The sequence below is a fragment of the Lepidochelys kempii genome, chromosome 10 (assembly GCF_965140265.1).
Source record: "Lepidochelys kempii isolate rLepKem1 chromosome 10, rLepKem1.hap2, whole genome shotgun sequence".
NCBI classification, from domain to species: Eukaryota; Metazoa; Chordata; order Testudines; family Cheloniidae; genus Lepidochelys; species Lepidochelys kempii.
Genome location: NC_133265.1, coordinates 7,578,590 through 7,606,486, shown reverse-complemented (window position 1 = coordinate 7,606,486; position 27,897 = coordinate 7,578,590). Strand labels below are relative to the sequence as shown.

Genomic DNA, 27,897 nt, shown 5'->3' with positions numbered 1-27,897 from the left:
GAGTGAATCTTATCACGCTTACACCACAACAAAGCAAACATTTACTCTGAAAGGAATTTAGAGACATTGCACACACGGACAATGAAACATGGTTAATTTTCTCTAGTTTTTTAGTTTTTGTTGCCCACCATAATACATTTTTCTAGTCCTGCATTTGCTATTAAAAATAAAAATAGCTCTTGAACAAATGCATTTAAGTCTGTCACAAAACATGTTAGAGGATATTTCAAGGAAGCATCGAAATATTTCCCATGGGAAAAAAAAAAGAAAATAAAAGGTGTTAAGAGCCAAGAAGCCTGCACCAATATTTCATTTTATGGAAAAGCTCTACAGATTCTCTCTGCACCATATTCATCATCACCTCAACTGCCTTGAAATGGAAACTGCAAGTGCTTTGATAAAAATCGATGGAAAGGTTGTCTGGTTTCACTGTTGCTTCAATAAAGTGCCTCTGTATCCTCTGCTGAAACACTGCTTTTGTAACTTCCTTAAACAATCCTATTTAGTAAATCACAATAGTTAGCACTGTGCCTCCTGCTGAAAAAGGATTCCCGGGCAAGGGTCCAATCCCGCACTCCTTCCTCAGGCAAAGGTCTTAGAATCAGTTCGTGTTTGACTAATAAATGCAGCATGACAGCCATAAAGGTACTACAGCACCAAACATTTGGAGTCCTGGTTATTAGAAAAACAACTTCCAAAATTACTCTGGGCATGGCGCGAGGTTTCGCTCCAGAACTCCCTTCTCCATTTCTAGTACATTGTTGTCAGACTGCAAGTTTTAGGTAGTTGTAATTGTGCATTCAAGTTTTATCCTGGACCTGGGTTGGCAAGGCCTTTTGGTCACAGCCAATCAGGCCTCCTAGGTCTCTGTTGAAAAGGACTGATTGAAGCAGTTCACGTGATTGACCTCATTGTTTCCAAAGGTGGATAGGCACATTCCCTATTTGTTCTACCTGTGAGGAGCCCATTTCACAGATCACTGCTCAGTGTCAACCCTTTCCACTTGAGAAAGTTAACAAAAATTCAACACAGCAAGATTTGATTTGGATTTAAACATTCCCCTGCAGTGTTTACAAAAATCTCACCAGTTCCGGAGATCTAGAAAATAGAACTGATTTCCTTGTGCAAGTAGAATGAAGAGCAAAAAATACACAAGAAGCATGAACAAAAAGGTCAGCTGTACTTCAGATTCTTCTAATCCAATAGTTTTAATAATCTAAAATGAGTTTAGCAACACAAGGACATTTGTTTTAGATATTTGTTTTAATAACCTTTAATCATGCAGTGACCCTTTAAAGATGATTCTCTTGAGCAAGCAAAACTGAGCATGCAATTTAAAGAGAGGATGCCCAACCTGGACACACGGAGTCTTGCAATTGGAAAATAGTAGTCTCATCTCCATTCTCCAAGCTCTTATCTTCACCACTTTACTACACACCTTTCTGTATTCTTCCCATTCTCAGGTCAGCAGTATTTTTAAACAATGTTTTGCATTCTCAGAGTATAGATTTACCTGGAGTTCACCCTTCTACATAAAACCATTTTCCCCAATTTACTCTGTGAGCCTATCATAAAAATCTAGGTTTGCGTTTACTACCTAAAATTAATCTGAACAGATATTACAACACTAAGCCATTCTGCAACCATTGAGACCCTCCACACACTTAGCCTAGCCCCTTCAGAAAAGCCTGGATAAATAGACAAGCTTTGCATTGTTCCATGAAGGTCAACACATTTAGGCACTTTTAGTCCATGAGAAGATGTAAATTCCACAGGCGAGCGGCTTTCACTAAGAATACTCTGCCACCAGTCCTAGATTTACAAATCTAGATACTATCAGCTCATTTGACTCAGCTGGTCTCAACTACAGGAGTAGAATTTGAAGTAAGAGACAGTGATATAGAGAGCTGAAATCACAAAAGGGTATTATAGCTTTGAGTCCAACAGCTGTAACGTTATGCTCTGTGCCAGAAGCACAGTTAAGTATGTATGTGAGAGGCCACATTCTGAACAAGCAAACTTTCCAGGTCATCTTCAAAAGTAGCCCTGTGTAGAGTGTACTGCATTCATCCAAGCAGAATGTTACTAAAGTGTAGAAAACTGGTGAGGACCCCATCTACAAGGGATGGTCACAACCTCCTCGTCATCTGACAGCCTGGTGGGGACACTGTAATTTTCTATTTACCCATAAAACATGGGTATAAAATGGGGATAATGATACTTACCCACATTGGAGATGTATGGATGAAAAGCATTACTAAATGAACCAAGTATTATTTGTTTAAATAAATTTACACACAGCATCCAGGTGTATCACAACAGCAGAATGAGCTTCCCCACAACGCTCTACCAACACACTTCAGCCCTGCTCTGCAGGGACCATTTTTAGAGATGAGAAGATAGCTCAGTCTTCACAGTCCATTTTCTTTATAGCCCATCTAATCCATAGCCTCGCCCCCTACACTTCCATTGTGGTCGTCAGTTAGTGGCAGCCGTGGTGGTTTTTGTGCAGTGGACACTTGGCCACTGGAAATGGAACAAAGCGACTTGCCAAAAATCAGATGTGAATGACTTTCACACACCATGAACTTGGCTGGAATTTGATTGGCCAATTTAGATGCGAAAGGTGCTATATATCCCCATTACTAAACCTCTGCGTCCATCAGAGTCCCATCCTAGTAATCCAAATAATTAATAGTATTTTCCTGATCATAACCATACTTCAAGCAACAGTTTATTGGAAAGGTCACTCCAGTTTCAGAGAGATGAAATGCTTTATATTAGCTCCCCTCGCTCTTCAAAACCCCCTCTGAAATCTGCTTTTTCAAACCTGACATTTACCTGAAGACATTCTGTACACTCCTAATTAAATTTTCATGTGAACCACCACTGCTTCCTGGCAGAGAAAACACACATTCTTCATGCGCTTACGGCCTTCCATAATTTTCTACAGTTCTCTAATACGGAAAGCATCAGGCCTCGACTGCAAACACCAACACGGTGTTCAACACAGTATGCTCAAATGGAACTACGAAATTATTTATGGGGGTTTATTTAAATCACCAATAGAAATATAAATAATACAACAAACAAATAATTGTATCTCACAAGCTCATTCAAGCAGAACTGCGGAACACCGGAAAAAGGGAGAAAGTCTTGCTTTTGTTGTATTGTTACCTTGGAAAGGCATGCCTGGCAATTATAAGACAGGCAGCAAAACTTTTCTTCCAGAACAAACTCTGCTGAGGTCTTCCGCCAAAAGAGGAGGAAAATTCTTAAAATACAACAGAATCTTACAGTATGTACACATCACTAAAGCTGCATAACTGACTTAAACATAGCTCACTCAAAGCTTTGCTGTCATAAGAGACTTTGAAGAGGCAATGTCTGTATATTACTAATTCCAAGAGAACAAGGGGCAGGAAGGGGATGAAAGAACTAAGAAGAAGCTTTAAATGCCTTGAGCATGATTACAAGGAAGAGATGGAGAAGCAGAAGAAAAAGAAGGCTGGAACACAGATTTTATTATATAAAATTACTAAGACTTAAGAAGGCCACCGTTGCATCACTTACTGATGTTAAATGAATCAGACAATAAATAGATCAGACACTATTCCTTTCTCTAACATTTTTTCCTGTAGCTCCCTTATCCAAGGAGCTAAGCAGACAGCTGCCCTTGCAGATGCTTATCAGGTGGATAAATACAACAAAGCAAATCCATTTTAAGATCACATTTAACTGTCATCACCATTATTATATCCAGAAACCCTCAGCACTTCATACCATAATCTAGAAGAAAGCAATCTCGGGGAGGTTTGTATTGACAGCTGGCTTGACAGATATACATGTATTCTGCCAAAGTCAGAATTCAGTGATCTTCAAAGCACAGTGCAAGACTTATCTGTTTGATCATATCTTTTGGTTCTAATAAGGGGTGCTGAAGGGGGAAGGTAAAGTATAGGAACTTTCTGGTTTTGTGGCCAGAACTGCCACTTTAGAAAGTATTTTCATTTTTGTACTCACACAATCTACACAACCCCCAGGCAAGGTAGAGAAGTATTATCCCTATTTTACAAATGGGGAAACTGAGACACAGAATAGATAAGGCTAAGGTTTTCCCTGAAGATCTGCACCTGGGTCTAAGCACCAGGGTTAGTCTAGCCCAGGGGTGAGCAGGCACACACCAAAGTTACACACACACGTTACACACGTTACTGTGCCCTCACTGGTGCTGTGCTTCCATAAACTAAGCCATTCTAGAATTCTTTCCCAGTGACTTGTGGAAGAACGTGTCTGTCCTACTGGGCACACAGGGGAATAGTGGGAAGGCACTGGAGGACTATCAGCACTCAGTCTGTGTCCTCACTGCAAGGTGAGCAAGTTCACAGCCCAAGTGAAAGTAGAACCTAGGCTTTAACCCAGACCCCAACTAGCCAAGGTTAAAAACATCAGTAAAACCTGTGTACACACTGGGAGGAGGGTTAGGGGAACACCCTGGGCTACCTCTCACATAAATACATAGTCTGCCCAGGGTCTAAAAAGAGAGAGAGAGAGAGATTCAAGAGCAGGGACAGGATTAAAACTTGAAACTTGTTGACTTCTAAGCCTGCGCTTATGCCTCCAAACTATGCAGCCTTCCCTGTATATAAAAATACAGCCCCCAAAGCAAATATTCAGGGGAAAGAGGCAGCAGCCTAAATACAGGTTTTTTGGGTCTAGGAAGGAATTGACTTCCTGGGACACCATAATACCGGTTGCTTAGAAACACACACTGAAGTGGGGCAAGTTCCTTAGGTGAGACTTCTGTTCCCCTTTGCAGAACCACGGCAGCATCAGGGTACCCTGCCCTGTTATATCCCTGTTAGTACAGTACCTCAGCTGTCAACAGAAACCCCACAGAGGGAAGGGGATTTCAGCAGGATTTTGTTTGTGAAGTAAGGCACCCGTACCTTGCAAACCATGCCCTGGGGACAACCCTGGGAAACACGGACCACTGCAATGAACAGGCCCATGAGCATCCCAGCACTCACCTCAACAGGGGCTCTGCAGACCTACCTGGCCCGCGCCTCCCCCCACCCCACAAGCTCTCACCCTCAGAGTGCCAGGCCCTCAAGATCCCACCAGGGCTTGGGTCCCCCAACACCCACCTTTTTCTGAGGCGGGACTCCCATCTCCACCAAGCCTAACCCTACTGAGTCCATCCTCACCCCACTGGCTGGGGTCCCATTTACGTGGATCTGCCCCTCCCCAGCTCCGCCACAGGCATGGCTCCTCCCTCCGCCCAGCTCTAGCCCCCCCCCCGGGCTCTGTCCTCTCCTACCCGCAGCCAGCTTGGCTCTGCCCCCTTGCCCCCTCCCTCCGGGCTCTACCCACCCTCCTCCCCCACCCAGCTTGGCTCTGCCCCCTTTAGTCCCCCAGCTCTACCCCCCTCCTCCCGCACCCAGCCTGGCTCTGCCCCTACTTACTCCCCCAGCCCCCTCTCACCCTCCCCCAGGTTCTGCGCCCCCTTATCCCCCAGCCCCCCACCTCCTCTCCTCCGGCCCCCCTTGCCCCTGGGGCTCTACCCCCTCGTCCCCCACCCAGCCTGGCTCTGCCCCTACTTACTCCCCCAGCCCCCTCTCACCCTCCCCCAGGTTCTGCGCCCCCTTATCCCCCAGCCCCCCACCTCCTCTCCCCCGGCCCCTGGGGCTCTACCCCCTCGTCCCCCACCCAGCCGGGCTCTGCCCCCACTTACTGCTCCGGCCCCTGGCTCCCCGCCCTCCTCCCCAGGCCCGGCTGTGCCCCGGCCCCCCCTCACCCAGGCTCTGCCCCACCGGGGTGCTGAACGGATTCCCCAGCAGAAACTCCATCTTGGGATGACAACAAACAGCCGGCCCGGCCTCCGATCCAGCTGCGGCCTCCTCCTCGCCCTGACCGGCACCCTCACTGACCAACCGGGAGCTCCGCCGCCGTCAACGGCCCGCCCGCCGAACCCCCACTGGCCAAAGCACCCACCGCCCCCGACTGCATTGGGAGCAGACCATGCCAATCACTGGCAGCCCTGCCTCCCCGCCCCCTCCGCCAATCAGCGCCCCCGCCCCAGAGTTACACCCCCGCCCCGACACGTTGACTGACATAAGAGCGGCAGGAACCCCCACTACCGATACCCGCCATTGGACAGCCCTCCGCTAAGCCTCCAATTCTATTGGGCAACGGCCACACGAGCCCGCTGACGCTCCAGCCCGTCTACATCTAGAGCCGGTTCTGATTGGCCGACACTGCTTCTCTGCGTTCTGATTGGTGTAAAAGCTTCAGACACGCTCTTCTAAGTGAACCGCCGAACTGAGCTGCGATTGGCAGGCGCGGTCTGTCCCGTGACGGAGAGAGTCGCCCAGCGCCTGAGATCACATGACTCCGCTTAGCAACGGCGCGGGTTTCCTTAGCAGCGAGCGCTAGTGCCCACGGTGTGGGGCGAGCTGGCCGGGCCCCCGAGCGTCCCGGGGGCTGGGTGCCCGGGGGGGTCGCGTGGCCGCCTTCGCCAGCTTCTGCGCCCTCTGCCTGCTGGGCATCTTGGGCTCCGGCTGGCTGGCGAGCGGGCCGAGCTTCTAGGGAGGTGGCAGTGGCAGGCTGGGTGGGTGATGGGCGGGCGGGTGTGGGGCAGGCGGAATGGACAGGTGGCTGCGGGATAGGCTGGGCAGGTGGCTGGGGGGCAAGTGAGTGGACGGTTGCGTGGCAGGATGGGTGGCAATTGGGCAGGTGGCTGGGGGGCAAGTGAGTGGACGGTTGCGTGGCAGGATGGGTGGCAGTTGGGCAGGTGGCTGGGGGGCAAGTGAGTGGACGGTTGCGTGGCAGGATGGGTGGCAGGTGGCTGGGGGGCAAGTGAGTGGATGGTTGCGTGGCAGGATGGGTGGCAGTTGGGCAGGTGGCTGGGGGGCAAGTGAGTGGACGGTTGCGTGGCAGGATGGGTGGCAATTGGGCAGGTGGCTGGGGGCAAGTGAGTGGACGGTTGCGTGGCAGGATGGGTGGCAATTGGGCAGGTGGCTGGGGGGCAAGTGAGTGGACGGTTGCGTGGCAGGATGGGTGGCAGTTGGGCAGGTGGCTGGGGGGCAAGTGAGTGGACGGTTGCGTGGCAGGATGGGTGGCAGTTGGGCAGGTGGCTGGGGGGCAAGTGAGTGGACGGTTGCGTGGCAGGATGGGTGGCAATTGGGCAGGTGGCTGGGGGCAAGTGAGTGGACGGTTGCGTGGCAGGATGGGTGTCAATTGGGCAGGTGGCTGGGGGGCAAGTGAGTGGACGGTTGCGTGGCAGGATGGGTGGCAGTTGGGCAGGTGGCTGGGGGGCAAGTGAGTGGACGGTTGCGTGGCAGGATGGGTGGCAGTTGGGCAGGTGGCTGGGGGGCAAGTGAGTGGACGGTTGCGTGGCAGGATGGGTGGCAATTGGGCAGGTGGCTGGGGGCAAGTGAGTGGACGGTTGCGTGGCAGGATGGGTGGCAATTGGGCAGGTGGTTGGGGGGCAAGTGAGTGGACGGTTGCGTGGCAGGATGGGTGGCAGTTGGGCAGGTGGCTGGGGGGCAAGTGAGTGGACGGTTGCGTGGCAGGATGGGTGGCAATTGGGCAGGTGGCTGGGGGCAAGTGAGTGGACGGTTGCGTGGCAGGATGGGTGGCAATTGGGCAGGTGGCTGGGGGGCAAGTGAGTGGACGGTTGCGTGGCAGGATGGGTGGCAGTTGGGCAGGTGGCTGGGGGGCAAGTGAGTGGACGGTTGCGTGGCAGGATGGGTGGCAGTTGGGCAGGTGGCTGGGGGGCAAGTGAGTGGACGGTTGCGTGGCAGGATGGGTGGCAGTTGGGCAGGTGGCTGGGGGGCAAGTGAGTGGACGGTTGCGTGGCAGGATGGGTGGCAATTGGGCAGGTGGCTGGGGGCAAGTGAGTGGACGGTTGCGTGGCAGGATGGGTGGCAATTGGGCAGGTGGTTGGGGGGCAAGTGAGTGGACGGTTGCGTGGCAGGATGGGTGGCAATTGGGCAGGTGGTTGGGGGGCAAGTGAGTGGACGGTTGCGTGGCAGGATGGGTGGCAGTTGGGCAGGTGGCTGGGGGGCAAGTGAGTGGACGGTTGCGTGGCAGGATGGGTGGCAGTTGGGCAGGTGGCTGGGGGGCAAGTGAGTGGACGGTTGCGTGGCAGGATGGGTGGCAATTGGGCAGGTGGCTGGGGGCAAGTGAGTGGACGGTTGCGTGGCAGGATGGGTGGCAATTGGGCAGGTGGCTGGGGGGCAAGTGAGTGGACGGTTGCGTGGCAGGATGGGTGGCAGTTGGGCAGGTGGCTGGGGGGTAAGTGAGTGGATGGTTGCGTGGCAGGATGGGTGGCAATTGGGCAGGTGGCTGGGGGCAAGTGAGTGGACGGTTGCGTGGCAGGATGGGTGGCAGTTGGGCAGGTGGCTGGGGGGCAGGCTAGGCTCACGCGCGCGTGTGTAGATTTCCTTCCCCTTCCCCCAGTCTGAGTGAGGCCGGAATTTGCCGCGTCAGATGGGCGTTTAAAGTTTAGAAACCTGTTACTGGTAATTCTCACATGCACGTTCTACCGTCTCTTGACAGGTACGTCGAGTCTTATTCGGAGGTAAAATTCACCTGTGTGGAGGCCCAACGCAGAGCCTGGTACGTGCCCTCTCCACTAGGATGAATTTCACCCACAGAACCTTGTAGTGGGATGGGTCCTCTTCTGCTCCGATTGAAGTCTGTTGCAACTGCTCACTGATGTTTGTGGGGAGACCATTGTGCCCAACGTTGCAGTTCTTCTGCATGGAAATTTCTCCTTAAACTCGATGCAGGGTTTCTACATGGTATCATGATTAGGCCCATGAGTTTGACAATCTTCTGGCCCTGCACTGGGTAGCTGTTTAGTAAAGTCTAATAAGTCTGAGTTGATTGGTGCAGGATTGGGCTCTCAGAATATCCCACTGTGCTATTGTTTCTTTGTATACTGCATGCAGTTCAGTGAACACATTGAAAAAGGTAACTGTCTGATACTGTTTGTTCTGCTCTTGAAGGCCTGTTTCGTGTGAAAATGAGTCGGTTATACGATACCATAGAGCCAAATGTGATTGATGAAGAGCTGCTTCAAAAAGCTGTGGAAGAGCAAGGGCCCCAAGAGGAATTAGGACAGCTTGCCAAAAGGGAAGGCATTGATTATAAAGATGTCTTAGAGCTACAGCTTGATTTTAGAAGTAAGTATCAGATTTTTTTAAATTAAAGGATAATAGTAGTATGTTTGAAGTGACAAACTGGTAATTAAATAATCATGACTAGCCTGGAATTTGTCATGTAAATAATAAGGGACTAAATTTACATTTTTAGCTGTAGCCATATGAAATAGTTACAATATTAGGGGCTGGATGGTTTAGCTGAATGGTAATGGGCTATAAAGTTTCTCAGCTCTGTTATTATTAATTATTACTATTATGATTTAATATTTATCTTGTGGTGGCACCTAATGGCCACAACCAAGCTTGGCCCTGTTGTGGTAGGCCAAATCAAATCCAACCTAAGTTTCTCGTGACCACAAGTTGTCCTCATCTGATGGCACTTTGGTAGCTTATGGTGGACACAGTCTAGTTTAGAGTGGACGAGCATCTATATTAAAATAATATCCCATCACCACAATTGGTACTGATTGACAGCTTTGTTGAAGGGCTCAGCAAAGAGGCCAAGGATTTAATTGGTGAAGGAGACTGAATTACCCACTTGCCCTTCCTATTGCAGGTTTAGGTACATTCTAGAGGTGGTGTGGGAGAAGTGTGCCCCATTACTATGTGGATATAGGAATTTGGTCCCTAGTACTGTCAAACCAGCAGTAAGTTAATACACAAAAATTAAAATAAATTGATGAGCAAAATGTACACTTAGTTTGTTCATGCAGTTATCATGATTGTGTGCATGCCAATGAGGTAACTGTGTGTGCAATTGATGACTTCTGGTAATTTGCACACACCATTTCCTGATTTGTGCATGCATTTGCTTGCAAGTGGAGTGTGCAGTTGTGTGCACATTTTTCACATGCAGTTGCATGCCTAACGTTAAAAAAAATCATGCCATGTTTGATTGAGGTTAAAAGCGTGTTTTTTATGTGGTTTTCCTCTTCTGTATTTGTATTTCTACTTTTTATCTCAACTCCCACTAGTATAAAAAGAAGGGAAATGAGAATTTCCTATGCATTCCATCACCATGACCCCAATTTTTGCTGTAATCCATATCAGCCTGCCCTCGTGTATCTAATTTTCTCCAAAAATCAAAACACAATAACTCTTGTTTTCACTCCAGACAGAAGACGATATGATGCATAAAAATTGAATTGTAATTCTCATAGTAGTTCCGCTTTGTTGTCATGCAATGATTCCATAACCTCAGCAGGTGAAGAGCATTACAGAATGCAGGGTAACTTTATAATGTGATAGGGTAGCTGTTTACAATTAGCCACTACCCACCAGTAGCCTGCAACTTCAGAGGAAAGTACTGTCTCATTCCAAGCCCCAATCTTTAAGTTGGAAATCAAAGTGAAGGTCAAGGCCTTCTTGTAGTGAATCCATAAAGCCACTCTTGACCGCAGTGTTGCAGTCAGCATCCCTTCAATGACTTCCTGGTAGTACTGATTAGCAGTGGGCAGTGGTGCAAGACAATGAGGTTATTCCAGTTGTTTCAATCTAAACCCTCATCTAGCCTAAGGACCTTTTAGCAGTCTCCATGGTGCTCTTCACACACCAGTGCACCATCATAATCTGCTCAAAGAGGTAATATTGGGCATGTGTCACTAGTACAATATAGTGTGTGTTGCAACTAAAGTCTGGGGTATGTGAACTGCAGTATTTTTTTTTGGTGTGTTTAGATATTTTGAAGATTGATAACCTATGGCAGTTTGTGAATCTGACTAAGCTGCAGCTAGACAACAACATCATTGAGAAGATAGAGGCGTTGGATACAATGGTTCACCTAATCTGGCTTGGTAAGAGTTAGGGGTATGAGGCTGGCTTCACCTTGTACTGGTGTAAAGCACGAGTAATTCCATTAAAATCAGTGGAGTTACACTGGTGTAAGTGAGATCAGATTCAGGTCCATGTCATAACTGGAAAAAGGCAGTTAGTGGTACTGTCAATTGATGGCTCAGCTTTTAGTATATGTTATATGTATTTTGCTTGATAGTTGAAATGAAATTGGTGTCTGTAGATTGGGTATGCTACACTTCTAGAATGAAATGGAATTGTACTTTGAAATGCCTACACAAGATATTAAATTCTATTGTAATGGTGTTTGGAAGGAGATACTGGCAACAATCACCCCATGCTAGCACGGGGAAGAGTTATAAAATATGATGGGATGTACCAGGTATTTGTTGCCTCCAGATGAAGACCCTGCAACCTTGGTGCACCCTGCCCAAAGAAAGTGTCCTGGGGAAAAAAAGCACAGAGTTTAGACCTCCAGGAGCTGCTAAGAAAGGCCACCTGGGATCAGCTGCGGGTGGAACCAGTGAAAATCGGACCTCCAGCAGCTAGAAGGACTGGGAGCAGCCAGAAACTAATTAGGGCCCAGCAGGTGGGATAAAAAGGGCTGGCTGCTTCCAGGGACTAGTTTTGAGTGAAACTGGGACAGAGGAGGAAGGAGGTCCATCTGGCTTAACCCAAGAAGCCTGGCCTGATCAGGGATGAACTCTGACTGCGCCTTTGTTGTTTGAGCCAACAAAAGCCTGTTTTGTACTTTGTGGCATGTAAGGCCCCAGAGCGGGCCATTTGGAGTCAAATATTAATGTGACTGCTGTAAGACTAGGCGAGCTCATGTTGCGAGATGCTCCACTGGCTCAGGCCCATGACAAAGAGACTTGGGGCCTGATTCACTACTGCATTGATTTCAGTGGTGGTACGCCAGGGTGAAGCTGGAGCTTGGCCTTCAGCCCAGCCCTGCTTACTCAGTCCTTGTTCAGGCAAAGACCCACTGAAGTAAATCAACGCGTGTTTTGCTTGAATGTACGCTCCAGGCTGTGACACTGTGAGGAGAGGTTTGGACCTCCTTCATTGCTGTTACCCCAGACTCAGTCATTTGCTGGTATGTTCAGGAGGATGCACCTGATAAATCTGGTATTGTGGTAGGGGACATTTTGCCAGATATGCCTGTCATGTTTGGTAGCATCCAAGTAATTAATATAGAGAGAGTAAACTCTTAAGATATAGAAATCTGACCTTCTCTGGCCACTATTTTGAGTCTGCCAGTAGCGTCCTAGAACTCTAGCTTCCATTCATGATCTAGCTGCTTTACTAGTATCAGGAATCCATTTCCAAAGAGTAAAAAGAAAAGGAGTATTTGTGGCACCTTAGAGACTAACCAATTTATTTGAGCATAAGCTTTCGTGAGCTACAAGTAAGCTGTAGCTCACAAAAGCTTATGCTCAAATAAATTGGTTAGTCTCTAAGGTGCCACAAGTACTCCTTTTCTTTTTGCAAATACAGACTAACACGGCTGCTACTCTGAAACCTTTCCAAAGAGTGTTATTTTGGGCATATCGACCTCTTTGAAATAAAACAAAAACCATCCTGATGATGTCATCGTGCGGCTCTAAGAAGCTGGAACTTGAACACAGTGGAGCTCAGTTCTACTCCGAACAAAAGTGTCTCTCACCATCTGCAGCTTCACAATGAAAACAGGATGTTATGCCCCATCTCAAACACTGCTAAGGGAGACATTCCCCAGGGATATAGTCAGCTCTCTGAAGTGCCCCTCAATTTGACTGTCAAATGTCGGAGGACATGAATATCATAAAATCTTTTTGTTTATCACTAAAGTATTAAAAATATATATTTAAGAAAACATTGTCGGGGGGACTGAGATTTTCAAAGCTGCCTGAAGAATCTCTGTCTATCTTCTGGCTTAGGAAGTCTCATCTTAGGGTGGCATTTTCAAAAATGCTTAACTGACTTAGGAGCCTAAGTCCCAATTTCAAAAGTGATTCAGGCACTTCGGAGCCAAAGTCTCATTGAAAGTCAATGGGATGTAGGCTCCCAATTGTCTAAGTCTGTTGAAAATGGGAAGTAGGCTCCTAAACCACTTATACACTTGAAATTTTTACTCTAGATCTTTATATAAGTTTAGGTGCTGAATGGGATGTTCTTGAAGAATAAGATGAGTGAAAGTATCCATGAGTCAAATAGCAACAGTGGGCAAACTCTTCCCTGGTGTATCTCCACTGATTTTATTGGGGTTGCATGAACTGAGAGCAGGAGTTGGCCCAAGGTGCATCACCACTACGCTGATGGCTTTGTGATGCAGGTAACAGTCTAAGGGAAAGAAAGCTAGCTGGTGCTATCAAATTTGTTGCAGAAATTTTCTTGTGAATTGCATCTCTTTAGGCATTTCCTAACCTGTTCCCCTGTGCTATGCACTTCCATAAGAGTCGTAGATGGATTTCTTCTCTACATCTCTTGCTCTCTGTGTCACTAAGAGGTAGGAGCCACGTGCTGGTCATGCACACAGCTTCTGGGTAGAGGAGGACTTCAGTGATTCCTCTGTCTGATTTAAGAGTTGCATGGACAAGTGGTACAAAAAGTTGCATCTATTCCTTCTTTGCCAAAAGAGTGGTGGTTTTATGCAGAGCCTTTCTTAGGGCTTCATCAGCAATACTGATCACTGCCAGGGAAAACACTTAATATATATATTAGATGAAAGGTACAAACTGAACTGCAGGCCCCAAGCAATGATATTTAGTTGAAGATCAAACAATTTGCTTGACTTCTTTTTTTTTTTTCTTCCCCTAGATTTGTCCTTCAACAATATTGAAGTCATTGAAGGTCTGGAAGCTCTGATTAAACTGCAGGACTTGAGCCTCTACAATAATAGAATATCTAAGATTGAGAATCTGGACACGCTACAAGAACTACAGGTCTTCTCTATAGGAAACAATAATCTAACTGCTTTGGAAAATGTAAGAATCCCATTGTTTTTGCCAGTGTTTCCTTCCTTCCTTTCTAATCTATCTATCCATATATCCGTCTTCCCCTCCCTCCATCCCCATATATACCCATTGTCCATCCATCCCTTTCTCCCCAGATATATCCATTATCCGTCCATCCATCCCTTTCTCCCCAAATATATCCACATATATATCCTCTATCTCTCTGTTATTCTTATATTGCCACCTCTCACTGAATCGGAACACCTTTTTAGAGGGGCGACTTCTCCATGAAAGTGTCATTTTCTGTATAGTCTAAAGTAAGGTTCTAGTAAGATATTCAAGTAGGAAATACTTATTTCAGCTACCTTTTCCCATTTTTGGATTATTCACTCATTGGGTCAGATCTTGCTACGATTGATATCAATGGCAAAACTCCTGTTGACTCCAGTGGAATTGAAAAAGGGAACATAGCTTATGTGAATAGAAAACAGAGGCAAAGATTTATTTTGGGTGCTTTGATGTTATGCTTGGGCCTTTATGGAGGGCAGTTTTACTAGTCTGAGACCCCTGGAAGCTTATCATCCATCCATATAAAGGCTGCATCACTAAGCCCACAGATTGTGTGTCCACAATAAGAGTTATACTGTATATTTAAGAACCATATAGAAAGTGGTTTCTTTCTCAAATAAAATGGTTCAACACTGTGCTAGAAGCTACTGCTTTAAACCTGTAACTGTGCTTAGACATTCAGTCAGTGTGTTGTGCCAGCTCTTTCTGAAGGATGGAGATGTGAGCAAGGTCCTGAGCTAGGATGGAGATGGTAAATGTCATGAATTTCAAGGCATTGCTGCTTGTTGTTCCCATGGCGTGCGGGAATGCAGCATCTCCTTTCTTTTGGCACAGGTGGTCTATCTCCGGAAGTTTAAAAACCTACGCACATTGAATCTCACTGGGAACCCTGTCTGCGAAAATGAACAATATTCAATGTTTATTGCCGCTCACCTTCCAGATCTGGTGTACTTGGACTTCAGGCTTCTGGATGACAATACAGTAAGTATTTCCACCTTCCTCTTTATTTAACCATTTGGAGACTAGACACACACTTTCCAAAGCATTCATCTTGCTGGCACTCTGGGAATATACCAGCATTCAAAGGGTTAGAGTAATTCTTTTTTCAGTTGCTGTCTTACTGAAATACTACCTAGACAAATAAGAGCCATCAGAAATGTCCTCCCTGGGACTGATTTTTAATATGCACAGGACGTAGATTACACCTAACACAGGAAAGCAACAGCAGTCTGGATGTACATTACACAGAGAGCTGTATCTGACCCAGATTTATTAGGAGACAGGGTAATCTACCCCAATGGTTTTCTTTGTTTGTATTTCCTAGCGAGAACTTGCAGAAATAAAATATCAGTATGCCATTGATGAGCTAAAGCAAGGGGAAGCTCAGGCCCTGGCTAACCTGGTGGAAGAGCAGGCTAAGCAGAAAGAGTTGGAGCACCACAAGGTACGTTCTCTGGGGCTGACTGTCTGTTACCGCACTGCAAAAAAACCAGACGGCTTCTCTTTTACCTGTTAGAAGATTTAATGGGAGGTTAACATTGATTGAGATAAAAATACAGTCAGTGTTAATCTCTGAGGTCTGTAAATCTCACCTTTTGAATGAAAACTGAAGCTGCTATGTCATACGCATGATATGGAGGAACATAATTCATTGGGCTGAACAATGAAACCTACATGACAGCCCTAGGGAAGCTCCAGAGTAAATCATAGTTTCGTTTCTTGTCAGCCTCATGCTAGATTAACACCATATCCGATCTGATGGAGCTGTTAGCATTATTCACAGTGCAGTGATTTTCCCCCTTCAGACTTAGTGAATGGATAATATTGCAGTATTAATTTAATCTTACGAGTGATTGCAAGATCCCAATGGGGAAACTGTCAAGGTATGTAGCGAGAATGGGATAGAGCAGAGTGGTGCCCTCAGCTACCCTCAGGCTATCTGAGTGGTGCTCTCCTGCCTCCATTCATCTGCTGGCAATATGGTAGTGCTGCAGGTTTGTTTCCACACCACTTGCTTGTTCCACGCACTCTGCTTGGCATCAGCATTGCTCCCCCTCAAAGCACATGGACAGAGCAAGGAGCAGATGGTGATCAGAGGAGCACTTCCACGGGGTGGCTGTTGGAGGCCTGTGCCACCCCCACAATGACATAGATCCCTGTGCATTAAAATTGACATGGAGGAGTGCCGAATACATGGAGATAGGATCAAGGAGGAAAGGTCATAGGTGCTGAGGAACCTGCATGGAGCCCTTCATGTCTTCCTTTGCATAGGGCCTCATAAAATCTGTCCCGTTTATGCCTGAGTAGCTTAGATAGCACATTGCAGGACCACGAAGTGGAGTTGAACTGCTCTGTCACATTGTTTGGTGAAGGAGCCACTGTCTAATTCCAGAAGAAAAAAGGAGTACTTGTGGCACCTTAGAGACTAACCAATTTATTTGAGCATAAGCTTTCGTGAGCTACAGCTCACTTCATCGGATGCATACTGTGGAAAGTGTAGAAGAAGATCTCTTTATACACACAAAGCATGAAAAAATACCTCCCCCCACCCCACTCTCCTGCTGGTAATAGCTTATCTAAAGTGATCACTCTCCTTACTATGTGTATGATAATCATACACATAGTATAAAAGATAAAAAGATCTTCTTCTACACTTTCCACAGTATGCATCCGATGAAGTGAGCTGTAGCTCACGAAAGCTTATGCTCAAATAAATTGGTTAGTCTCTAAGGTGCCACAAGTACTCCCTTTTCTTTTTGCGAATACAGACTAACACGGCTGTTACTCTGAAATCTAATTCCAGAAGAGGACTTATCAATGATTTTATAGTGTTTTTCCTTGGAAAGCTAAAAAAACCTCCCCCCACTACATAGTAATAATGATCTGGTCCATTGTTATGAGCTTCACATTCCATAGCAGGAGGCGTCTGTCATTCAGAACTGGAGAGTTAATAATGTCAGCCCAGATCCTCAAAGATATTTAGGTGCCATTGATTTCAGTGGGCCGTTCAGCCTGACTGACTGAACCTTCCTTAGCACTTTGCAAGAAGAAGCAAGGTGTTACGTAAGTTCTGCAGAAAGTTGGTGCTCTTTGTGGGGTTTTTTGGTTTTGTGGTTTTTTGGGTTTTTTTTATTATTGTACTGATTCTCTCCAAAGGCTGCTTACGTCGAGTACCTGAATGGATCCTTCTTATTTGAGAGTATGTATGCAGAAGATACAGAAGCTGCCAGGCTGGCTTACCTCCCTGGAATGGCTGACCTGCTGGAGACATATCCTTCTGTTAGAAAATCTAGTGATAAAAGCTGATGACTTCAGTTCACAAGGATATGTATCAACAGGGATGCTTCATCTGTTCTTTTTATGCAGAACTGAAAGCTATATTGATCTGAGATTGGAGACTTGCTGTATTCAGTCTTGGACCAGTGCCTTAAAAATACTGCTAGACCGTGAGACCACTGACAGTTTTAAGGTCTGATATTTCATTAAATACAAGGGCTGAAAACAAATGCTTTGTCCCATTGGCAAACTGGAAACCCCAAATTGGGAAATCCCATTTGTATAAAAGGCTTGCTTCCAATGCTGACAGTCATGAGATTTCAGAGTTTTACAATCACATCATTCTGATTACCATCTTGCTTTTTCTCCACTTGAATCAGACTTGCTGTTAAAAGCCAATGCCTTCTGAACCTCTAGAAATCAAGGCATTTGCAGTCTCTTAAAGCCCAGAATGCATCCGCCCTTTCAAATGGCCTAGAGATTTAATTTACATCTGCAGCAAGTTGTGCGATAGCAATTGCTAAAGTCATGTTACTGTTGAAGTGGTAGGGCACAGTAAGAATAATCAGGATTATCCAAGTCAAATATCTCACAGCGTGCTGGTTATCTGCAGTGTTGTGGGAGCCATGTCAGTCCCAGGATGTCAGAGAGACAAGGTGGATGAGGTAATGTCTTTTATTGGACCAACTTCTATTGGTCAGAGAAACAAGCTTTTGATCTTATAAACTCAATCTGCCAGATAGAAACGCTAACCCTGTAGGACCAATACAAACACATTCACGGCTAGTACATTTTTCTTACCACTGATCCTGGACAATGATCAAAAAGCAGATCATTGTATCTTTCCTTTTCTAGCTCAGATTAATGGAATATTAGCAAGGCCCCACATGTGACCTTGCTTATGATTGCTAGACACAGTTGTCAGGAAAGTTCATCAGAGACTAAATATAATAGACTTTTGAAACCATTCCATTGCCAAGCAACTTGCAACCCTTCCCCACAATGGCCATTATCTTTGTGGTGCTACCAAATCTGTGTGTGTGGGGCTCTGGCTCTTGGCTCTGGAGCAGGATTTATTAACTTTACAAACGCTGTACTCACAGCTATGGAGACAGATAGAGTCAGATGCTCTGTTCTACTTGAATGGCAGAAGAGTCAGGGACAAATGCACACGAAGTTTCCTTTTGTGCCCACCATGTTGCCCTCTCCACACAGTTAAGGTAGCAAAACTCCAGTGCGAAAAGATGATGTGCCCCAAGCCTTCAAGGTGAAAAATGCTCAGCTCAGCACCTCAACTGTCAGTCAGCTCAGTGGAGTTATCCGTCAAGATGCTTTGCCTTGCATTTAGGTTGTTAGTAGCTGGATAAAATGGAGCAGTGTTGATTATCATGCAGCCATGCTTAGTGTGTTGACTCATTTAAACTATTACAGATTATATACCTTGACTCCGGTTTCACATACAAGAGTAAATTTGTATTAATTTGTGAGAACCTTTTTGCCTATGGTCTGAAAGAGCATGAAAAGCGACAAGCTGAAGTCTCAACCTTCTACGAGTGCCTTCAAGAAGCAATACAGGACAGTCAACAGCAGGGCACAAAAATAATCCTAGATTTTGAAAATGACAACCAGGGGGTATTTGATTACAGTTTTTATTTCTTGAAATGATTTCTGTGTATCAGAGGCCAGACTCTGATCTCAGGGATGTATGGCGTAACGCCACTGAGATCAGTTTAATGACTCCAGGTTTACACTAGAGTAAGGGAAATCAGAATCTGGCCCCAGATCTTACTGTATATGTTTCTAGGGGCTTGTCTACACTGGAGGGATTGACATTGTGTTAACTAACATAATATCGAGCATGACTTAGCACTCAGTATAGACAAGGACTGGTGTGTCTAAAATCACATCAACTGGAAGTGGTTAAACGTGGCCTCTGGGGCTAAGCACACCAGCTGATGTGGTTTTAAACATGACAGTCCTTGTCTCTGTGTATTCAACATAATGATAACACTAAGTCGTTTCCTACTACAGACAAGTCTTCATGTTAATGGTGGTTCTTAAAGGCGTGGCAGGAGAGCTGTCAAAGATTTTTAACTGAAATTTTTTTCCACCAAAAAATGAGTGATTTTTTTTTTTAAGAAAATGAAAATGGTCACAAAAATTTTTCTTTTGAAAATGTTTATGAAACTAACTGAAATGAAAATTTTTGATTCAGAAATTTTCATTTTATCTTTGCTTTTTGGTCCATACCCACATACTCTGCCTCCACTGGAAAAGGAGAAGGAAAGGGAAAACCTGACAAGATGATCATTATTTATTCAAGAGACAAGATGGGTGACATATCTTTTATTGGACCAATGTCAGTTAGTGAGAGAGACAAGCTTTCGAGCTACACAGAGCTCTTCTTCCCAACAGGGATCCTCGAAAGCTTGTCTGTCACCAACAGAAGTTGGTCCAATAAAAGATATTACCTCACCCTCCTTGTCTCGTTAGCCTGGGACCAAGATGGCTACAACAACACTGCAAACAATGATTTATTCAAATCATTTTGGTTTCAATTCATTTTGTAAAAAAAGAATCCACGAAATAACTTTAAACAGAAAAAAAGTTCATTTTGTTTGAATATTTTGGCAGCAAATACCATTTTCCAACCAGCTCTGCTTTCCAGAGAGCTGCAGCCACATCACTGGGGAAGGCAAGGTCATGGCTTCTAGCTGTATCCCTTTCTAACCATTTAAAATAGCAGGGCAGTTATTGTTTCTAGAAGTTCATGGAAATATCAGCTTGGCTAAACCCTGGTAAAGGGCTTTGTCAGCTGTACAGAACAAGCCGCTCATGATCCCCTGTGCTCAGCACCTCTGAAAACAGGCTGCTTTTATGTAGGTGCTTTGTAACAAGGTGGCAGGATGCTGAGTCATTCTGTTACCAAGTGCTTGAATCCTGTGTGCAGGCACAGTGTATGTTAACGCCGACTCAGACGAGCAAGTGGACTTAACTCCAGTCAGGGTATACGTTGGGTTGAGGCCTCAGAGGTGTTGAATGGAAATCCTGGGGGGGGGAGGAAAAACAACCTTGGGGGAAGAACACTTAGGAATATGTTCACGACCCCGTTGTGCTGGGTACTGTACAAACAGAACAAAAAGACAGTCCCAGCCCAAAAGCATTTTTATTTGAGTTACCAATAAATCCACACTCAAAATAGGGATAAGTCTGGATTTTAGGCAATATGTCTGTGTGCTTCTCAGAACAGCATAAGAACTCTGCCTGCTTACAAGCTTAGATATGGATTTAGGTGCTGAATGTAGGCACCTTGTTGCATATGAAAAATTCTGACCTAAGTGAGCTGGTCAAGGTGACAGAGGGAGTCAGTCAGTCAGAAATGCTGATAAATGGATCTTGCAGGCTTAGTAATACCAGTTTAAAAATGGGTAGGAGGAGATTAGAAGGTGATAAAATATAAACCATTGCTAGGCTGCATTTGCCTAGCTATAATTCCATCACACAGGTCTATATGAACTGCAAGACAGCTCAGCTTGCTCTGAAGCTGGTTAAGGAGCAAAGAATTATGCCAAAGCCCTAAAGCAGCAGGTGTTGCTAACAGGAGCCTGGTTTTAATTGCTTGGGGCCTCCTGGCTTGATTAAATTATATAAAGAAATGCCCCTTTAACATTACAGTGTCTGCATAATCTTATTTGATTTACACATAGCCCTCTTGCAATGGTTCTTGCCTAATTTTAGCCCCTTCTATTGGCTCCAACTGTGAGGTGCATTAGGCTCCTTCAAAATATATTTTTAATGCTCAGATTTCAGTAGGAGAGATTTATTACAAAGATGCTTCTTGAAAATAACCTTTGCTTAGCATATACATTGCTCAGCAATATTAAGATTATTGACCGCTGTGAGGCTGATGTCAGTATTTAACTTTGAAGAGCAAGATTTATTGTCGCTCAGTGTAACAAGAACTCATTACTTGTGATGTTCAATTACATATCTTCCGAGTGCAAAATCCTGGGCCCACTGAAGTCAGGCAAAATTCTCCTTGACTTCCAAGGGATTAGGATTTAGACCTGCACTTCTTAATAAGGCTTATAGTTTTTCCTTTGACATGGACTTTCTACATGTGAGTTGAAGTAGGAGGTCTAGGAAAAGTCATTTGTTGACTGGCAAATACATTAGAATTTTCACACAACTTGCTGCAGTGGAATCTTGTTGGTTAACATTGTGGAGAACCTCAGTATTATTGACCTCTGAGTACGTAAACCACAGCCACTTAGCAAGCCATTACATTTCATTTCAGCCAATTGTGAGCCAGAAGTTTTCTCATATATGTAACAACAGTTAATTAAATTGCAATGGAATGGTGAGCACAAATGATATTGTATATCTCTCTCTATGTTTAGCAGTTGGACGTCATTCAAAACATGAGTAATTTTGAGATTGCGGACTTTAAACTCGTAAAGTACAATGAGGACATCAGTCAGCTGTCGGACACACTTATGACCCTGGAAATGCAGACGGTTGACCAGCTAGAGGTAAGGCAAGCGGATAGATCTGCTAAGTCTCAGATAGAGAACACTGGGGCTGATTCTCTGTTGCCTTACCCTTGCGTAGTCCCACTTGTGCAGAATGAATGTAGAACTCTATCATTCTGGGTAGTGTCTGACACCGGCTTTATTCTCACTCTGCACAGGAGTGAATACACGAAGCACAAGGCAGCGGAGAATTGGACCCAGTGTATTTATATGTTGCATTGGAACTTACTATTCACACGCTGCTCCCGCGGATGAAGGCATCGGCTTTGGCTAAAGGGTCATCCGGGAGGTTATTGGGCCATGTTGTGGACCTGACTCTGGAAGCTGCCCCCTAGTATAAGACACTTTTTCAAGGTTCTAGGGGTGTGATTCTTTCAAAGGGATCATTGCTATGACCAAAAAATTACACTCATGCCCCAACACCAAGTTAGTCCACTTTCCTGAGCACCCCACTGGGAGCATGACTATGGTAGCTTGTAGTGGAGTTCAGACCGGATGCTTAGCAAATCTGAGATGGGGAGGGGGCTAATTTATTTATTTCAATGGTTACCGACAGATTTTGCAGAAATATCAGAGGTGCTTTTCACATGCCCTGTTTGAGGCACTGGAATGTTTTAAACCTTTTATTAGGAATGTTAGGGAAAGCAGAAGCTCTGAGAGACTATCCCGTTTTTGAGAGAGGCAGCAAGAAGCAGCACCCACCTTCCAGGATTTAAACAAAAGCTCTCATAATCCCAGCTGTTACTTATGCTCCTGATGGCAAAGTCTTCAAGAAGGCGAGAAGCCTGCAGCCTCATAAACCGAATGAGAAACTTTGACTCCTGTCTCTAATCGGAGACAAAATGTTCTCTAGTCATAATGTACATAGAAGGTTCGAAGTGATTTGATGGAGTGAACTTCCCAGAGTCTGTTATAAATGCGTCGCTCCATCAACTCTTCCCAAAAGGATTGAGTCTAATCTTCCCTGAGATTTGCATACCAGTGCAGAAAAGCACATGCCTTTCGGTGCTTCAGCACAATTAATTTATCTGAGGTACCTTCAGTCCCCAGCAGTGCTGATAAAACTGGTGGATCAGATCAAAAGTATACTGCATTTTAGACTCCTCCCTGGTTCTGATCGGTGTTGTGTGTGTGTTTGAGTACTTGGTAAATTTTCCTTTTCTTTTTCCTGTTAAGGAAATAATAAAGGATTTTGAAAGAAACATTGCTGAACAGGTGTCAACATTTATTGAGAACGTCCAAGGGATATATCCTTTTGGCAATCTACTGGCCTTGAACTCTGTGTAATATAAATGTGACCCACAGCAAAGGTATTGCTTCACTTCACAAGATTAGTGCAAGGGCCAGAAGTCAGCACTCACTGTGTGGAAATGGATTGTTGCTTATTAATGTGTTGTAGGCTTTGATTAATTCTTAGGAACATTTCCTTGTTCATGAAATACAAACTCTGTTCAAATACTTCTGCCATATTCTCAGCAAGACAACACAGGAACTGCTACACAACTTAGTGATGAGGATGTAATGAAATTACAGAGTTAGGTACCTAATTCTCAGTGAAAGTCAATGGGAGTTAGCCTTCCTAGCTGCCCTTTGTGCCTTTGAAAGTCTACCTCTATTTCTGAGCAAACTCTTGGTAAATCTGACTGTGTATTGCTGCCATTTTAAGAGGTGAAATACCTAAAACAACTCCTGTACTGTCTCTTTGTGTCCTAGATCGTTGTGCAGCCATGTGCTCTAGAACAGCTGCCCTCTTCCGTCTCAGAAGTGGTTGCATTGCAGTGGCAGGTGAAATGATTTTTATATACACAACTCTCAGCCCTGTGCAAGTGCTTGTCATGTTTGGAGTTTTGTACATGCAATCAAAGGCCTCATTGAACTTCCTGTACAAATGGCCCCCAGCGTCAGCTCTGGATAACGTAACACAATGAGGGTAGTGAGGGGGAAGGATTGCTTTTGAACACTCCGGGACCTTCTCCACCAGCCAGCTCAATTCCTTTTGGGGGTCTGCAATGCAAACTCAAGCAGAGTTTTTACTGGTCACCTGCTTCACAGGAAGTGGACCAATCCCCTTTTAGGGTTAGCAGTGCTTGTTTATGTAGAACGTCATTCTCTGTCGATGTTGATGATGTTAGCACCACGTCCAGCCTGTCAGAGGCAGGTCAAATGCCACTGTTCTTTGTTTCTTAACCTTCTTCCATACGATGGCTCAATGCCGGGATCTAGAAAATCATCACCACGAGAAACTGCTGGAGATTGCAATCAACACGCTGGAGAAGATAGTCAAGAGCGAGTTTGATGAGGAGATGCCAGATGATGCTCGACTGGTGAGGCCCCCGGTTGTGTATGCAGCTTAGGCTCTTCTAGGAAGCAGGGATCCCTAGTGTGGAGGAAGAAGGGAGCTCAGCATGTTCCCAATCAGGATTGGGTTTCAGAGACCCAATATCGTTTTGAATTATCTTGCCAAAGCTAGAAGTAGTTTCCTTTCAACCCCTCTCCCAAAGGCTGCAAGGAAGTTGTGGTTTGTCGGTTCACAGGTTGTAGCTGAAGTTTGCTGAAGTTGTGGTTTTGGCATGGTCAGACAGCAGCATGGCACTAGGCAGATACTCCCTTGGGGTCTCACAAGCTTTGTCTCAGACTTCCCCTCAACTTCTTTCCTGATAAGGAATGAAGATCCCCTCTGGGCACCTGCACAAGTAGCACGTACCCATGCTCCAGCTCCTTCCTTCCAAGGCATGCAGCCTCCCCTCCGAAGCATGGCAGTGGCATGGAAGAGACCCCTTGCCTTTTGAAGGCAAGCATGACGGAGGGGCAGCCAGGCCAAAGCTGAGTGAGGGGCCTTGCGAGCTGGCGCACAGGGTCATAGCGCCACCCAAAGTTGCAGCAATTATAAAAAGGTGCCACGTGGGTTAAAAAGTTATGGTGTGTGTGACCATAAAATTGCAGCCCAGAATTTTCTTACACCTGTACCCATAAAGCAGCTGTGCTAGCCAAATTTCACCCCGGGGCCTGCAAGGGCAGCTCTGCCGGTATGTGGGAGGGAAGATGGTGATGGCACTGCTTTCCACCAGGGATGAAGACCTGTTTGTGTTCTGGCCAGAGCTCTGCTGCTGGAAGCTGCCCGGGAGTGGTGTCTATTCTGACTGGCCTCGCCCTGTCCCCTCCCAGGTCAGCATGACTCTCTCGGGCTGATCTCTAAGCCCTCCAACACAGCAGGAGATTGGGGCAATGTGCGCTACTCCATTCCCGCTTCTGGTAGATTTCCCAACCCCATGAGCCTGTGGGCTAAATGTAACCTGGCTGTCACTCCTTTAAAGTCAGTAGAGTTGTACCTGTTTAATTAGGGTTTTATTTGGCCCTACTGTTTCATATCCCCACAGAGATCAATCAGTCCTTTTGAAGCAGATACATTGAATTCCACATAGGTCTTTCATCTGAGACCTCAAAAACCAAGGTCCTGTCTGCTCTACGGGAATAGCAGAGATCCCATGGTGCACTTGTAAGAGTGCAGTGCTACATCTGGTATCCTTAGCCAAAATCTCCCCCTTCCTTGCTATTGCACTTTGCCCCAGGTGGCTGCATTTCAGTGGCAGTGGATGGAGGTAGTGCATCATGCAGGTTGCAGTCTATCAGAACAAAAGCTGCTGTATACATTGAAAATTACATTATTCAACTCTCTTTACCAAGGTTTATAACTAAAGGAAAAACATTATGGGCAAAGACTTCATAGAGGTTTGCAGATGCAAGATCTGTTTTTCAGATGAACAGACAGGGTGGGATGTTGCTTAGATATCAGTTTTCTGGATTCTGGCCCCTCAGGAAGCTTACCTGGGAAGGCTCTCCATTTAATGTCGCTCTAGCTGGGACCTTTTACTGCTATTAAACAAATGACAGTTTCTTACAGCCGAGGGGGTTTGGTGGAGTGGGGATTGAAGTAGTAAGGACTACCTTCCCAATGTGGGTACTACACCTGACCTGTCCCAGAGTTTTAACACTTGTCAGTCTGGGTTGCCCCATCTTTACCGCCACCCCCAAAAAAATAAATCCACATTTTTAGCACTGAGCAGATGTACTGCTCCGCTAACATTTCTATTACAGCTGAAAAATAAACAGATCCAGGCTTCCACCACTTGTATTAAGATCCGTTCCAATCGCTGCTAATGTCTCCAGGTGCTTAAGGAGTGAATGGGGTTCTCATGTTTTCATAGGAGACATCTAGTCCCAATTTTACTATCACTCTTTAGGGACTGGCTCAGCACAGAAGCTTCTGTAATGGAAATTCACACATCCAAAACAGCATGTCAGTGTCCCTTTGAGCCAGTGCCCTGCTTGCCCAAGGCCCCTCTGAGCCAACACCCTGCCAGCTCAGAGCCTAGCATGGCAGATTCTCTGAGCTGGTGCCCTGCCTACCAGGTGTGACAGGCTGCGGTAATTATTTCTCCAGAACTAGTGACAGCTGTAAGGAGTCAGAAGGAAGTGACTTTTGTGCCACATGTTCAGAAAATAGCCCTCCGGGGCAGGGGCAGCTGCCGGCTTTATGGACCGTGAGTGCAGCCTGCACCATTGCCCCATACTGAGTTTTTCTCACTCCTGGCCATCTCCACAGAGAGGTAATCTTCAGGGGTTTAACAGGCAGGCTTGGCTGCAGGAGGATAGTATTATGGTTTATAGAAGCCATTCTCCATTTAAAATCTCAGGGGGAAGCTGCTGCTTCTGTTCCAAGTTGTGGTGCCAGAACAAAGATACACAGTGCATGACACCAGTTAAAGCCACCTCTTTTGAGTGCAGTTTTCCATTTTCCATACCTGCTGGAGCATATGCAGCCTTCCCTGGGACTGACAGCTGCCAAAATGGGCTTGCCATATGCTGGAAGGCAGCACAGTCTGGAGGAATAAGCATGGGGTTAGGAGTTTACTTCCAGCACCGGCTTGCTATGCAGCCTTTGGCAAGTTACTTCAGTACTGCCTCAGTTTCCATATCTGTAAAATAGTCCTTACACAAGGCTGTAGTGAGGCTAAGTTTGTACAGGGCTTTGAACAGGTAAAGCATGAGATGTACCAGAGACAGCTTTTATTTTCTTCTCTGATGGTGCTGCCAAGTGCTGCACTGAACCACATCTAGTTCAGAAACCTGCTTTTGCTGCATTTATATGTAAAATCCACATCTCCCATCGCTCGGTCAATTTCACTCCCTAGCTTTTTGTGGACAAAGACACCATCGTCAACGCAGTGAACGCCTCCCACGATATCCACCTGCTGAAGATCGATAACAGAGAGGATGACATCATCACCAAAGCCAATAGCTGGTCCTCTTCGGTGATTGAGGAGGTAAGGAAACCCCTGCGGCTTGGGGAGTAAAACCCTGTTCAGGGAAAAGACAAGCAGCAAGGCAATGAAAGCATACGGGCCTGCAGCTTCTTCCTAGCGCAGCGGGCAGAGAGGCACCAGGATCCAGCCAATGTAGCAGGGAGTCAGAAGGGCTGGGGGAGGTATCTCCTAACTTTCTGCTGGGCCCTTTGGCTACCGCAGGTGACTGAAGATTTGAAATAAGCCCAAGGACCCACTGTCTGATCGCACTCTCCTTAGGTTCACAAGAACGAGATCAGCAGAAACCGCAACCGTGTGAGAGAGATTAATCAATACATTGACCATCTGCAGGAGGAGCTGGACAACATGGAAAGCCTGGAACAAATGGAGGAGGCCAACAGTGGCTCCCCTGTTAGGACACAGGCCTTGGTGAGGCGCACCTGTTAATCACCATTTCTGACAGCCCCCATGTAAATACTCACTGATTGGGGATGTTTCATCCTGGGGTGTGAACCCTCCCCCCCCAAATCATATGCAAATAAAAATACCAGTTTAGTTTGAAAAAGTTCTTAAAGAGGAGCTGAGAATTTTGCTTTGAAGCCCTCTGAGACTTATGGTGCAAATCAAAGCCAGCTCACAAACAGCTGGGTCCCTGATTGAGCTGCGATTCTCCAACACCAGGCCATGCCTGGAAGGCAGTGTTAGGAGTCATGCAACAGCTGGCACGAGGCTGTGATGGGGAAGAGAACATTCTCCATTGGCCTAACCGCCGCCTCTCTAACAATCGTGGGTTTCTGGCCCAGGAAGCCTGAGGTTTGAG

General features: G+C 45.9%; 2 protein-coding genes across 12 annotated transcripts in view; one reads left to right on the top strand and one right to left on the bottom strand.

Moving 5' to 3' along the window:
- The window catches only part of TOM1L2 (target of myb1 like 2 membrane trafficking protein), a 64,862-nt gene extending 58,919 nt beyond the window's left edge, over nucleotides 1–5,943 (bottom strand). For 2 of the 6 annotated variants that reach the window (XM_073361828.1, XM_073361829.1), the window contains exon 1: nucleotides 5,798–5,942. In XM_073361828.1, coding sequence (XP_073217929.1) covers nucleotides 5,798–5,849 — 52 coding nt within the window. In that variant the 5' untranslated portion in view covers nucleotides 5,850–5,942. Of the gene's footprint in view, nucleotides 1–5,147; nucleotides 5,230–5,797 lie in introns of those variants that run through there. The other 4 variants (XM_073361833.1, XM_073361830.1, XM_073361831.1 and 1 more) reach the window with 4 other exon arrangements.
- A 409-nt stretch (nucleotides 5,944–6,352) lies between these two features.
- On the top strand, nucleotides 6,353–27,645 carry DRC3 (dynein regulatory complex subunit 3). 6 transcript variants are annotated; one of them, XM_073361822.1, is made up of 14 exons: nucleotides 6,353–6,592; nucleotides 8,563–8,622; nucleotides 9,015–9,191; nucleotides 10,847–10,963; nucleotides 13,761–13,927; nucleotides 14,801–14,947; nucleotides 15,291–15,410; nucleotides 17,123–17,238; nucleotides 18,703–18,874; nucleotides 21,643–21,774; nucleotides 22,951–23,021; nucleotides 23,975–24,098; nucleotides 26,967–27,098; nucleotides 27,357–27,645. In XM_073361822.1, exons 3-14 carry the CDS (start codon nucleotides 9,032–9,034, stop codon nucleotides 27,522–27,524), a joined length of 1,626 nt encoding a protein of 541 aa, XP_073217923.1. In that variant the 5' UTR covers nucleotides 6,353–6,592; nucleotides 8,563–8,622; nucleotides 9,015–9,031; the 3' UTR covers nucleotides 27,525–27,645. The 6 variants fall into 6 exon arrangements, with proteins under 6 accessions (XP_073217923.1, XP_073217922.1, XP_073217924.1 ...); XM_073361821.1 differs by having other exon boundaries at nucleotides 6,353–6,610; XM_073361823.1 differs by having other exon boundaries at nucleotides 6,368–6,443.
- Nucleotides 27,646–27,897: the final 252 nt, after the last annotated feature.